The sequence below is a fragment of the Hordeum vulgare genome, chromosome 3H, assembly GCF_904849725.1.
Source record: "Hordeum vulgare subsp. vulgare chromosome 3H, MorexV3_pseudomolecules_assembly, whole genome shotgun sequence".
Classification (NCBI taxonomy): domain Eukaryota; kingdom Viridiplantae; phylum Streptophyta; class Magnoliopsida; order Poales; family Poaceae; genus Hordeum; species Hordeum vulgare.
In genome coordinates this window covers 21,662,656-21,676,232 of record NC_058520.1, presented here as the reverse complement: position 1 = coordinate 21,676,232, position 13,577 = coordinate 21,662,656, and the positions used below count along the sequence as shown (strand labels likewise).

The following is a 13,577-nucleotide window of genomic DNA, read 5'->3' as shown; positions in this document are numbered from 1 at the left end:
TTGGTACCGGGCAGCAACCTCGGATCATTAGCGACGATGATATCACTAGACACCTTGAGCGGGGGGCATGATTGCTTCTTCTGTTGGCCGAGCTGGGGAATTGTTTTCCTACTTCTTCATTTTGCTAACCTTGCATCACCGCTAGCCGCCAAAGCGGCGGCGGAGTCTATCTTCCGCTTGAGAGAAGGAGGAGGAGGCGACATATTTCTTACTTGTGTAATTTCGGCGAAGCAGCGACGACGTCTGTCTTCCGCCGTTGCGGAGGAGGCAGATTGGTCCGACGCGCCTGAGGAGGAGCCGAAGGAGGAGGACTGCTCCGACGCGCCAGAGGAGCCGAAGAAGGAGGCGGAGTGCTCCGACGCGCCGGAGGAGGAGCCGAAGAAGGAGGCGGAGTGCTCCGATGCGCCGGAGGAGGAGCTGAAGTAGGAGGCGGACTGCTTCGACGCGCTGGAGGGGGAGTCCAAGAAGGAGGCGGAGAGCCCTCACACGTCGGAGGAGGATGAGGAGTGCCCTAATCACTCACCAGAGGAGGAGGAGGAGGAGGCGTCCAGTTTGGAAGCTTGATGTACTCCTTCGGCCATAGACGACATATACTCCTCACAGCATGAACCAGCTTATTCTCCCCTTCACCTGTAGGCTGGTCAAGCTTGAGCTGCTCAAATCCCTCCTTTACTTCATCCACCATCACAATAGCAAAGCCACGTGGAATCGGAAGGCAGTGAAAAGTTCCGTTGGGTTGAGGAGGTGCAACATAGCCGATAGCAACCTTAAAAGTGAGGTTTCGGCATTTCGTCCAAAGATCGCAAGGTTGATACTCTGTGATAGTATCCACGGGATAGCTAGGAGCCGTGAAGTCAGACTAAACGAGCTCCGTGGAAGCCACGCTGCTTCTCCGCTGAGATGGTGGGGTAACTTTTGGGGTAGTTTCGTGTCGCTGAGATGGTTGGTCGGCAGTTCGCTGGCTTTGAAGTTCCTCTAGAATTTGTAGTCTTGCATTGATCTTCTGCATGTTGCTCAGCTTCGCTTTCCTCTTTCTCTCTCGGCTTCTGTAACCGGCTGGGTCGGGAAACCCAACCTTCCACGGAATGGAGCCTGGTGTGCCTCGTGTTCGTCCAGGGTGCTCAGCATTCCCTAGGGCCTCAGTCAGCTCGTCCTTCTCTTTGTCGGGAAAGAACGTCCCTTCCTGCGCTGCGGCGATACACTTGTGAAGCTTGTTGATGGGTGTTGCAAGTTGCTCGTCCGTCCAACGACACTTCCCTGTTTCAGGGTCCAAAGTTCCCCCAACCCCGAAAAACCAATTCCTTGAACGGTCGGGCCAGTTCCATGTCTGTGGTTGGACCCCTTTAGCAATCACGTCATTCTCAGCTTTGTCCCACAACGGACAGCCTTTGAGGTAGCCACCTGGCCCCGTGTGATGGTGATACTGCTTCTTTGCAACATTGTTCTTGTTTGTCTCTGATATTTTCTTACTCTTGTCCGATGTCTTGTAGGCCACAAATGCGGGTCAGTGATCTTTCATCTTCTCAAATCGACCGACGAATTCTGGAGTCTTCCCTTTGTCGACAAACTTTGATTTCAACTCATTCTTCCACCTTCTAAATAGATCTGTCATCTTCTTAAGAGCACACGCCTTGACCAGTGGCTCTATAACTGGCTTATTTGGATCCTCCTCTGGTGGTAGGGTGAAATTTTCCTTCAGCGCGGTCCAAAGATCATCTTTCTTCCTATCAGTGACATAATCACCTTTAGGGACGTCGTCGCCCTTAGGCTTATTCCATTGCTTGATGCTGATTGGGATGTTGTCCTTGACAATAGCTCTGCACTGAGAAGAAAATGCGTCCTTGGTCCGCTTGGGTTCAATCGGTAGGCCATCGTCCGCGAGTGCTGTGATCGTGAACTTTTGATCCTTGCTCAAACCTTCTCTTCGGGCCTCGTCTCATTACCGAAGTTTGGCTCGATCCGGACTTTTCAATATCTCCCTCCTCCATTCAGTCACCGGAGCCGTCATCATGGTCTCCTTCCTCCGGGATTCGGTATTCACCGAAGCCATCATGATAATGTCCTTCCTCCTCCATTGTTCGATCACCGGAGCCGTAATTCTCTCCTTTCAGACCATTGATGTCGCTGAGAAAAAAAATCGACATTACTGTCGCCATGGATTATATCCCCCAAAATTTGTTCTTGGTCCATGTCTCTTGGATTATCCATTGTTTGTGCAAATATTACAAAGTGGGGGAAGCCCTTTTTCGATAAAATAATTTTTATTAAAACTAATAAAAATAAGATAAAAACTAAACATAGAAACTTAATTTATAACTTAATCTAATCTATTTTTTTTATAACTTTATTTGCTATTTTAACTTAATCTAATCTAAATATTTGTATAATTTCTATAACTTGTGTCACATTGGGGAGTTCAAAAATGTACCCAACATATTCTAATAAGAATGAAATACACACACATGGATTCGCAATTAGACTACGTCTCTTCACACATGGATTCACAATATAGGGAGATGGAGATGGACGTGCTACCGGTGCGTTGATGGGCGACGACGGCGGGTTTTAGAATGACGACGGGCGACGGGCGACGACGACGACTGTGATGGTCTCGGGGGCTACGGCGATGGCGACGACGGGCGACGACAACGACGACGATGGGCTCGGGGGCGACGGCGACGACGACGGCGACGATGATGGGCTCGGGGACGACGACGCGCGATGGGCTCGGGGATAGTGACGGGATTTCCATTTCAATGACCGTGCGCGAGCATACACTTACGTTGCCTCACTTTCGAATCTCTCTATATCACCCTATTGAGCTACGTGAGATGGTGCTCTAACCATCAATTGACTAATTTAAAAAATGTTAAAAATATGACGCCAGATTTTAAGCATCAATGTGAGATGCTCGCCGAAGAAATTGTCATGCTCGCCATAATATAGTTTATCATCGCGTGCGTGAGATATGCATGCTTTAAAATCTGACATCTGTTTAATAGAGAAATTATATTTTTTAGCACATGTCCTTGGGCTTGGGGGAGTTTGGCGTGTCAGCCTATGTGGCCCTGACATGCCCCGTGGCTCACGTGTTGGTTGTATTGAACGCGTCTTGCAATAAGATATCGCTGAGCGACGCTCCGTCTATATTGATGTTCGATTTTATTTCTTCTTGATGAAGGATTCAAACCCCAAACAATTCGAATTCTTAATTGTTAAATTTTCGGCCCCAAAAATGAATCACAGAGAAAATGGACACGGCCTATTGCCAAACCCAGCACCGGCACGGCCCGGCCCATACCCGAATCGACCTCATCTTTCCTTCCTTCTCCGACCCGTCGTTTCTTCTTCTTCTCCTACAAGAAAAGAAAAAGACAAAGGAAAAAAAAATATCCACCACTCTAATTACCTCCCCCATCCGAGAAAAGAGGGAGAAGAAAATTCCTTGCCTCCCTCGCCAGGCTCCGCCGCTAAACCCTAGCTAGCTCGACCCCCGGCGAGGCCTGAGAGCAGAGGAGTCAGCATCCGCGAAGATACCTTCTGCTTCGTCGGCGGTGGGGAGGCTGCAGGCGGCGACGCAGGACGCCGCCAACTCCTCCTCCTCCTCCTCCTCGCGCTCCGCCTCCGCCGCCTTCTCTGACCAGCTCCTTGTGCCCAGGGAGGCAGGATTTGTCCGAGCTTCCCCTCCCCGTCTTCATCCTCCTCCTATGATTCGAGATTCAATCGATGTCCGATGCTGGATGAGGTGGCAGCGCTGCTCCTTGGCGGCAGGGTGGCGTGGTGGTGCGGGGTGGTCGGCGACGCGTCCCCGTCCTAGAGCTGGGCCCTGTGGGGGCCCATTTGGGTCCTAGCGGGCCGGCACACGACGTGGGTGCGTTGTCTTCTACGTGGTGGTGAGGAGGAGCAGCTTGGACTGGGGGCGGTGTCGTCGAAGGCGTGCCTGTTGTAGTGTGATGACGGGAGCTTTACGGGGGGGGGGGGGGGGTCCCAGCTTGGCCTGGTATGCTTCTGCTATTGCGTCCGGTCGGCTACCGCCGTTGATGGTGGAGGTTGAGCCCTCGCGCGTGCCGGCGGTGGTACTGCTCCTAGTCCTGGCTCCTCTTCGTCGTTGTGGAGGTCTCTTCTTACGGTGCCGTGGTGAGATGACGAGGGGGCCTCAAGACCGTGTTGGTGCAGGGTGATGGTCGGTTTGGTGGCAGGCTTCGGAGCGCCTGAGGTGCAGGTTGGGATCGGAGGAATCCCCTGTCGGTCCGGTCGACGCTGACGCAGTGACGCCTTTGGGTGTCGTGGAACCTTCCTGGAGGGCGTCGGGGCTACCCTTCCTCGTGCCTCAGCGCGTATCGGAGGAAACCCTTGGCAGTAGCGTCGTCATCGTCGCATTCCTTCTTGGAGGTATTGATGGGTACCAGCGCTTTGAAGTGCTGGAGCCTCGTGGGAGACTTCTGGTGGACGCAGCGGTCGCGAGTCTTTTGCGTTTTCTGTCGATCCGCCGGTATCGGCATTTGTTTCCATTGTATTTTCTTTTTCATTTTTTTTAACGTGACTATGTTGTTTCCACCCCAACACGTATCGTTGGACGTTCTGCCTGGTTGCTTTGTAATACAAAGCGGGAAAACCCTTTTTCGTCATCAGTTAAAAAAAAAATCACAGGGAAATTGGACACGGACGGCGCAAAACCCAGAGCCCAGTGCCGTCCCGGCCAGGCCCATCCCCAAGTCGACCCCGCCTTCCTTCGCTCCTTCTCCGGCCCGTATTTCTTCTTCTTCCTCTGCAAGACAAGAAAAGACGGAAAAAGAAAAAAAAACACTTCTCTTATTTACCGCCCCCATCCGAGAAAAGAGGGAGGAAAAATCCCTGCCTCTCTAAACCCTAGCTTGCTCGAACCCCCGGCGAGGCCAGGAAGAGGTCGGGATCCGCGGAGATGCCTTCAGGTTCGTCGGCGGTGGGGAGGCTGCAGGCGGCGGCGCAGGACGCCGCCAACTCCTCCTCCTCCTCGCGCTCCGCCTTCTCCGACCAGCTCCTCGTGCCCAGGGAGGCAGGGTATGTCCGAGCACCCCCTCACCGTCCTCATCCTCCTCCTCTGGTTCGAGATTCGATCGACGCGCCCTGTTTTCGCTCGCTCGCCCGGTAGATTGCTTCGATTTGGGGGCGGATTTCGCGGTATGCTGCCAGTAGTTTGGGGGATATCAAGCATGCTTTGCTGTTCTGCACTGTGGTAGTAGTAGCTGACGCAGATGCAGGAAATCCCTGCAACACATCAGAGCTGGAAGCTTGACTAAACGAGTCGGATTTGGTCTGTAGAGAATGTTTGGCTGGGGAGAGCTTCAGTTATGTCGTCATGTGTATGGTAGGACAGCCCAATTATTCGACTTATATGTTTACTTTTATGTCCGTATTTTCGATTTCTACGACGTAACCTGTTCCATATGGTGCTACATATCGTTCTGTGTCTTAACTGATACCAAGCCGTAAACCTGAGAAGAAGAATTAGGCTGGGCAATGTAATATGTATGCTGTACATGTAGTATTTGTGGAACTTCTAAACATCAGAAGTTTGGTTGCCAGCGTACATGCTTATCTACGTTGATTTCGGAAAATTGCAACTGTATGTAGTCTCCTAGTGATATCTCTAAAAAAAATTATATTAAGGAACGGAGGGAGTACATGATTATTGCTGAATTTTCCGTATCCCACTTGTAAAACTGTATCCTCTGACTTCCCCTGTGCCTCCTGCTTGAGCAAATCCCCGGGCCTCTCTGCCTCACTCTCCCATGCTCATCCTCCTGCTTTAGGCCGTGCTGCCACTGCAGTCTATGGCGCTCCCCAACTGAGGTTGCCACCCTTCAGCAGTGGCTGCAGGGGCTTGAAGTACACCGATCCCTATGTTAAATTAGCACCCTAATCTGAAGAAACCTGACCTAGTCGTTTTTTTTGTCCTAATTGGAATTTTGATATATGGTTCCTGTTTATTTATCTATTTGGTCAGTAGCTGATTGAAAGATGCTTGATACTTGTAGGTTAAAGTTCGGTTTCTATTTCATTTTTTTGTACAAGTTTTCGGTGAAAGGTTTGCCCCCTCTTAGTTGAAATTGAAAGTATTTATTTGCACTAGTTCGAAGTTCTATCAGAACCTCCCAGTTTAAACTTTAAAGACTGGAAAAATCAATCGCAAGTTCCAGTAGATAGCATGCTTACAAATTTTGTGACATGAAATTGAATGCTGAAGATGGAACACAGACAATGTGGAGGGTTGGGGTATGCATCTGCCAACCAAAGCTGCAGTCGTCCGCCAAATAGACTCTGTGCCTATATAGTGAAATCTGAATGGCAAATGCATGTTTCCACATTTGGCATCGACTCTCTAGTCTTCTTTTCTAGATTTAGGCTGCAGCCGCAACATTTTTTGGTGATGTAAACGTGCACATGTTGTACTGTAAATCTGTAATCCCTGACTCAAGTTATGCTCCTTGCAAGTTTGCAACTGACGTACGATCCTTTGGTATTGCAGCCGGATGGTGTCTCTGTCGGCTTGCGCGAAGTTTGGCGCCCTCAGCTTTGTTGTTGGCGTCGTGGTTGGCTTCACCCTGAACAAAAGGCTGCGCCGGTGGGCTGCCAAGCTGCTCAAGAGAATTAAGGACGATAACTAGCAAAGCTAGTGCAAGTAATCTTGAAATTTTGTTGTCAAGTGTGCTCTAGTTACCTCTGTAGTAACCCCAAGTTGAACCTCCTTGACTGCTTGGATTAACTGTGATGGATACAACATAGTCGTTCTTAAGATGTATCACAAATCTCTTATGGGGGATCTTTATTACTGGCAATTGTGGCATGTGCAGACCCTGCTCTTGCTGACCGTATATGTATTTCATGGCTGGTTGCTGAAAATGATGGGCTGATGTTGTTTGGTTAAATATCCTGACACATGAATTAATAATGGAAGCAGAGGAGATGGGGCCTCTGCTGTTGCTTGTCTTTGCAGTACATATATGCTGCTACAGTGCTACTGGATCAGGTAAGGCATCAGGTTCAATCGTCAAGAAATAAAAAATGAGCCACCTTGAGTGCTTTTGCTTTTGCCTTTTGCTGCAATGGTGGGAAGGAAGGAATAATTACTGGGTTCTATGTCCAAGTAAACAAATTTAAGATAAGCATCATTAGCCTTCTTTACCACTTTTCTCTTCCAGCCATCATCAAAGCCTGCCTTTATGCGACTAATTCTTGCTTCAGATCGAAGGAATTCCTCGCTGAGGTCGCCTCCTCCTGTGTGCTTGCTCTGAGGTCGCCTCCTCCCGCATAGGAAATGTTGTCTTGATCCGCTCAAGTTCGCCGTTCCTTCCCTGTTGGTCCAGTGGTCGTTGTCTTGATCCGCTCAAGTTCGCCGTTCCTTCCCCGTTGGTCCAGTGGTCACCATTGATTGAAGAGATCCTGTGGACTTACCGGCCCGTGTTGAGGTACATATCTGATCTCAGTGTCTTGAACTTCTTGATCTGTAACGCGGTGGGAGATACTCCTTCTGTTCATTACTTGGTCCATAATCTTGTATTATCTATATACTACAGGTGTAGCAGCAGCATGGTTTTCTAGTGGTGATTGACCGATAATCTTCTAATGAGATCGACTGGTAATCGAAGCAAACTGCTTTATCAAGATTTATTATGATCACTATTGATTATAATTATTGATGGTTTTTCCTTGACCGAAGAGTGGTTTGTAAGGTAAAGACTTGCAATCGACTTAACTTTCAATACTCCAATTGAATAAACTGGTGGATCTGATCTATAGTTAGGGGGCAATACATACCAAAAGGTTTGAAGAAGGAAGGCGCAGTATATAACCAACCCACCCATAGCCGGTCTAACTGCTGAGAGAGAAAAGTCCTTTTCTTTCCCTAAGAGTCCTCGAGTACACACAGCTATTGTGGATCCTTTGCGAGATCAGGATTTTTGATTCATAATTTAGAATCAATCCATGTTAGGTCAACATCGAGACAGAGCATCTCAGTTGGCTCTGTCAAGGAAGTGAAACAGGCATTCCTAGGTTGAGGTTACCTAGGAATATAACTCGGTGCAACATTTCTTTTGATTCAGTCCATATGCAGATTGCTATGCAGCTGCCATTGGACGGCGTCCTTAACTGGCAAGACAAACCGATGAATACTTTGCATGAAAAGCTAACGCACATGTAATTTTGCAAGCACAAACAATAAAATAAAAGACCCAGTGGCAGCTCTAGAACTTAGTCCTTGATACATGGTGCTACTCAAGGTGCTGAATCTGTATGTACGTTGCATACGTAGCTTTCATTATGCAAAATCTATTCTAAATGTAAATAGCAACGAAGTAGTGATATCTTCTAGTGTATCTGTAGACCCTTATCTCATTTTTGAAAGCATGCTACATTTTCAGCTTCCAGTTTCTGCCATTCTCAGAATCAAGTCACCATGGTGTTTTTGGCAGATCTTCCTTGACGAGTTTGTCTGATCCATGGCAGCCATACTTGAATCTTTGCTTGGATCATGTGCCAGTAAGTTGCAAAATATCATTACAGATGAGGTCATACTAATCCTTGGGGTGGAAGAAGAGCTCAGAGAAATCCTGCGACGAGTAGAACTGATAAAATGTTGCATATATGATGCTGAGAAAAGGAGGACAAAAGAGCTAGCCGTAAACAATTGGCTTGGTCAACTTAGAGATGTTATATATGATGTTGATGAAATCCTGGACGTGGCTACGTGTAAAGCAAGCAAACTACTGCCTGATGATCGTTCATCATCATCAAGCAAATCAGCTGCATGCAAAGGCCTCTCAGTTTCCTCTTGTTTTTGTAACATCTGGTCACGTCGTGATGTTGCTGTTCGGATTAGAAGCCTCAACAAAAAGATTGAGAACATTGCAAATGACAAGATATTTTTAACATTCAACACTAGTATACAGTCTTCTAGAAATGGTCCAACATCCAAACTGATAAGAAGCTCCAACCTTGTTGAGCCCAACCTTGTGGGGAAGGAGATCAAATATGCTACCAGGAAGCTGGTGGACTTAGTTCTTGCACACAAGGAAAGCAAGTCTTACAAGCTTGCTATTGTTGGAACAGGAGGAGTTGGTAAGACAACACTAGCTCAAAAAATATACAACGATCAGAAAGTAAAAGGAAGCTTCAAGTTGCACGCATGGATTTGTGTTTCACAAGACTACAACGAAATAACTCTTCTTAAAGAGGTTCTTTGGAATATTGGTGTGCATCATGAGCAAGGTGAAACCATAACAGAGCTGCAGAGGAAGCTTGCAGAAACAATTGAAGGAAAGAGTTTCTTTCTGGTTCTAGATGACGTGTGGCATTCCAATGTGTGGACGGATTTATTAAGACCTGCATTACATGAAACAACAGCCGGAGTAATATTGGTAACCACACGAGATGATCAAATTACAAGGAAAATAGGTGTACAACATACCCATCAAGTTGATCTCATGTCAGTAGAGGTGGGATGGGAGCTACTTTGGAAGAGCATGAACATTGAGGAAGAGAAAGAAGTGCAGAATTTAAGAAACACGGGGATTGAGATTGTTCGTAAATGTGGTCACCTCCCTCTTGCAATCAAGGTTACCGCTAGTGCTTTGGCAAGCAGAGATCTAACAGAGAATGAGTGGAAAAATTATTTGGGCAAATATGCTGGTTCTCAGAGCATGCTCTCTGATGAAATAGAAGGAGCTCTGTATCTAAGCTATGATGAGTTGCCGCATCGTCTGAAACAGTGTTTCCTTTATTGTGCTCTGTATGCTGAAGATTCTATGATGCTGCGTGGAGACATTACCAGGTTATGGATTGCTGAAGGCTTCATCGAGGAGCAGCAAGGTCAACTACTAGAAGACATAGCAGAAGAGTACTACCACGAGCTAATCCACCGGAATCTCCTCCAACCAGATATCTTATATTTTAACATGTCTCGCTGCAAAATGCATGACCTCTTAAGGCAACTTGCACTGAACATATCAAGAGAAGAATGTTTTATTGGAGATGTTGAAACATTAAGGAGTGGAAATATGTCAAAACTGAGACGTATTACTGCCGTAATTAAGAAGGATATGTTGGTGTTACCTAGAGTGGATCAGATGGAGGTTAAGGTGAGGACATTCCTAACTGTTAAGGGTCCATGGAGAAGTGGGGATACATTGTTCAAGAGATTTCTGCTTCTTCGTGTTTTGGTACTGAATTACTCACTTGTACAAAGCATCCCAGACTATATAGGAAAATTGATACATCTACGTCTACTTAATCTAGATCATACTGGCATATCTTGTCTTCCGGAATCCATTGGCTCCCTAAAGAACCTTCAAGCACTGAGCTTGAGATGGTGTAATGACCTGCACAATCTTCCTTTGGCAGTGACATTGTTGTGCAGTTTAAGATGTCTTGATCTTTTTAGCACAAAAATAAATCAGGTTCCAAAAGGCATAGGCAAATTGAAGTTCCTTACTTGTTTCAGATGTTATCCTGTTGGTGATGGAAGTGATAATGCCGTTGTACAAGATGGATGGATGTTGGAAGAGTTGTCTTCTTTGTCGCAGATGAGGTATCTTTCTCTTGTTAATTTGGATAGAGCAGCTCATTGCAGTACAGATGCACTGCTGACAGACAAAAAGCATCTAAAACAACTATTACTAAAGTGGACTGGACGTGGAGAGGGATCATATTCAGAAGAAGATGTCAGCAATGATGAGAAGGTCATTGAGCAACTAATACCTCCACCTAACCTGGAAGACCTATATATCATTAAATTCTTTGGTCAGCGGTATCCCACCTGGTTTGATATCACCTATTTGTCTTCTTTAATAGAATTGAAACTCGAAGATGTACGATCATGGGTGCATCTTCCACCGATTTGGCAGTTGCCAAACTTGAAATATCTGAGGATTGATGGAGCACATGCTGTTACCAAGGTTGGATCTGAATTTTTTGGCTGCAAGAGAGGTGATCCTGTATGCAATGAGCTGGTTGCTTTTCCTAAACTTGAATGGTTGATCTTCAGGGATATGCCCAACTGGGAGGTGTGGTCTTCTTTTGAGGAAGAAGTTGCTGCTGGTGCATGGGGAGAGGATGGAGCTGCTGAAATTGGAAAAGAGGATGCTCAATCTGCAAGGCTTCCAGTGCTGCCTAGTTTGGTACTGTTGGCACTCGAGGGTTGCCCGAAGTTGAGGGCTCTCCCGCGACAACTTGGAAAGGAGACAACTAGCTTGAAGGAGCTCAGATTAGTTGGTACAAACAGCTTGAAGGCCGTGGAGGACCTCCTGTTGCTCTCTGAACTCCTTGTCATTAAGAAATGTGAAGGCCTGCAGAGGATCTCCAACCTCCCTCAAGTGACAGAACTGCGTGTACGTGGTTGTCCAAACTTAAGCCATGTTGAGGGGTTGGTAAGTTTGCAGCAGCTGGGGCTGGGCGAGGATATGCAAGAGATCTCTTCCGGCTGGGTGCCCGGGCTTCAAAACCAGCACCAGCGGCTTCATGGTGAAGACCTGGACATCTACACTTTGTCTACCAGTTAGATGCCAGTGGTGAAGGCACAAGGTACAAACACTACATATATACACTAGTTGGACATGTCGTTTTGTTCCTTTGATTTACTGAACCATAATCAGTATTCACAAATCATAGTTTTCTGCCTCATCTGATGCATATATTTCAAGCTTTGTATGCCATTATGCGTATGCTGTTAAGCACCAGAAATGCTTAAATCTCCTCTACATATTCCAAAAGTGCTTTAGTAGATGTCCATGGATGCACGGATTGCAGGCAGACAAATTATCAATCTAAACTTATTTATGTTGCTTAGATTCTCATAATTGTCCTTTTAGAGTTTATAATATAGGCAGCGATCTAAACCTATTTTCCCTACGTGTGTGCTTGCATAAACAGATAGTTGTTGCGTGCCTTGATCTCTTATTGTGACGAACAATACCCCAATTTTATATTTGAGATAGTGGAGGTCACATATACTTGTAGGAACTTGTTTGTGTAACCGTATTGTATGTTTCTTGTAACTACTACGGTCTGTTTCCCAACACAGTTATGCTGGACAAAAACGTGGCAGCCAAGGACTGATGCCACAGTTTACTCCGGTGGGTCAAAGCATCAGAAATACTAAGCTATGAGGAAGGCTGTCAATGCTGAAGATGTTCAAGTCCTTGATGTGTAGCGAGCTGGTGAAGGAAGTGTTCTGTTTTTCTTTGGACAGGTTCCTACAACTTATCTATTTGTTACTTCCAGAACTTGTTGCGAGTTCTTCGCTGTACTGACAATGTGTGGCATGATCTCGTTCTTGGGATGTAAACCACGAATTTCGTTATATTTATTTCTGTATTTGGGGCTGCAGGCCTTTAATTTGCTGTACCGTACCTGAGTGACACGGGTTCGTTCTTTCAATGTAACTGATGAATTTCGTTTTTTGGCATGATTTTATTCTTTGAATGGAAGTGCTGAATTTCGTTTAGTTCTTGCTGAACTTGGTCCTGAGACTTTGCCACAGTGAACCTGTGTAACCTGATCATGAAGGAATAACATTCTGTTCCGGTAAACCTGTGTTCCACTGTACCACCAAACTGCATCATTAGAATGCGAAGTTTGTGTGACCGAGCAAATCGGTGCACTACATCTGGTGTGTCCAAGCGTGTGTGGGGATTCTAAACTGTCAGGTGGCTGTCCCCTTGCATGCTGCACTAGCAATAGGAGCTAATTTGTTTAGCCGTCGCTATTTGGCACAAATGTTTGCCCCTTGGTCCAGGCATGAAGTGTTCAACCGAAGCTGACATGGGCCTCAAGCTGACATGAATCTTTAAAGAGAAAATAGTCTTAGTACTTTTCTAGACGGGTTGTGGGTCTGAAGCTGACATGAATCCTTAACTGGGACTGAATTGGATGATAAAAATCACTCATGCTTAACCATTGATAATTCAGACTTTATAAATTTTTGATTTAGGTTCAGAATTTAGTTTGCCGTCAATTTAGTTGTGAGCCTGCAAATAACTAGATTTGATATGATTGTGAATGACTGGATCTTGAATTGGTTTTATGGAAAACAACACTAGTTGAGGGGTTGATTTCATAATTTTAGTTTGACGTGTACTGCTGGATTGATTTCATATAACGTGTGTGGTTTGTTTAATGGCCGATGTGTAGCTGGAATTTGTTTTGGTGAAATGGATAATAGTTTTGCTTATAATCCATTTTCCAACTGCAGTAGGGTCGACAGTTCATGCTTGCTGATTGTTTGTACGCAAGTGGAGGATGAAGAAGGCGATGTTGCACGCAGGTGGGATGGGCGCTTGGGGGTAAATGCATTCCCTGGTGAATGGCCTAACAAAAAATAGGAAAGTATTATTGATTTGACCTGACCACCCTGCTGGACCGGATTCCACACACTATTTCCACGATGTATACACTATTTGGACCTGCGCATTGGTACTTCTCACATGCATGTGCAGATCGTACTGTTGATGATATGGGCTAAATTCTGCACCGGATTCTCTCCTCTGTCTCCCGTCATACAAGGAATCGTGCAGACGATACGGGAGGCAAGTCTCGGTAAT

The 13,577-nt window shown here is 46.3% G+C and overlaps 2 protein-coding genes across 3 annotated transcripts; both read left to right on the top strand.

Annotated features, from left to right (window-relative positions):
• The first annotated feature begins 4,799 nt into the window (after window positions 1–4,799).
• LOC123442664 lies at window positions 4,800–12,481 on the top strand. Its single transcript, XM_045118773.1, has 4 exons — window positions 4,800–5,040; window positions 6,509–7,448; window positions 7,557–7,618; window positions 12,059–12,481. The coding sequence occupies exons 1-2, from the start codon at window positions 4,922–4,924 to the stop codon at window positions 6,645–6,647; spliced, it is 258 nt and encodes an 85-aa protein (XP_044974708.1). The 5' UTR covers window positions 4,800–4,921; the 3' UTR covers window positions 6,648–7,448; window positions 7,557–7,618; window positions 12,059–12,481.
• LOC123442663 (putative disease resistance protein RGA4) lies at window positions 8,438–12,052 on the top strand. 2 transcript variants are annotated; one of them, XM_045118772.1, is made up of 2 exons: window positions 8,438–10,934; window positions 11,024–11,143. In XM_045118772.1, the coding sequence occupies exons 1-2, from the start codon at window positions 8,481–8,483 to the stop codon at window positions 11,057–11,059; spliced, it is 2,490 nt and encodes an 829-aa protein (XP_044974707.1). In that variant the 5' UTR covers window positions 8,438–8,480; the 3' UTR covers window positions 11,060–11,143. The 2 variants fall into 2 exon arrangements, with proteins under 2 accessions (XP_044974707.1, XP_044974706.1); XM_045118771.1 differs by adding an exon at window positions 11,647–12,052 and having other exon boundaries at window positions 8,466–11,559.
• Window positions 12,482–13,577: the final 1,096 nt, after the last annotated feature.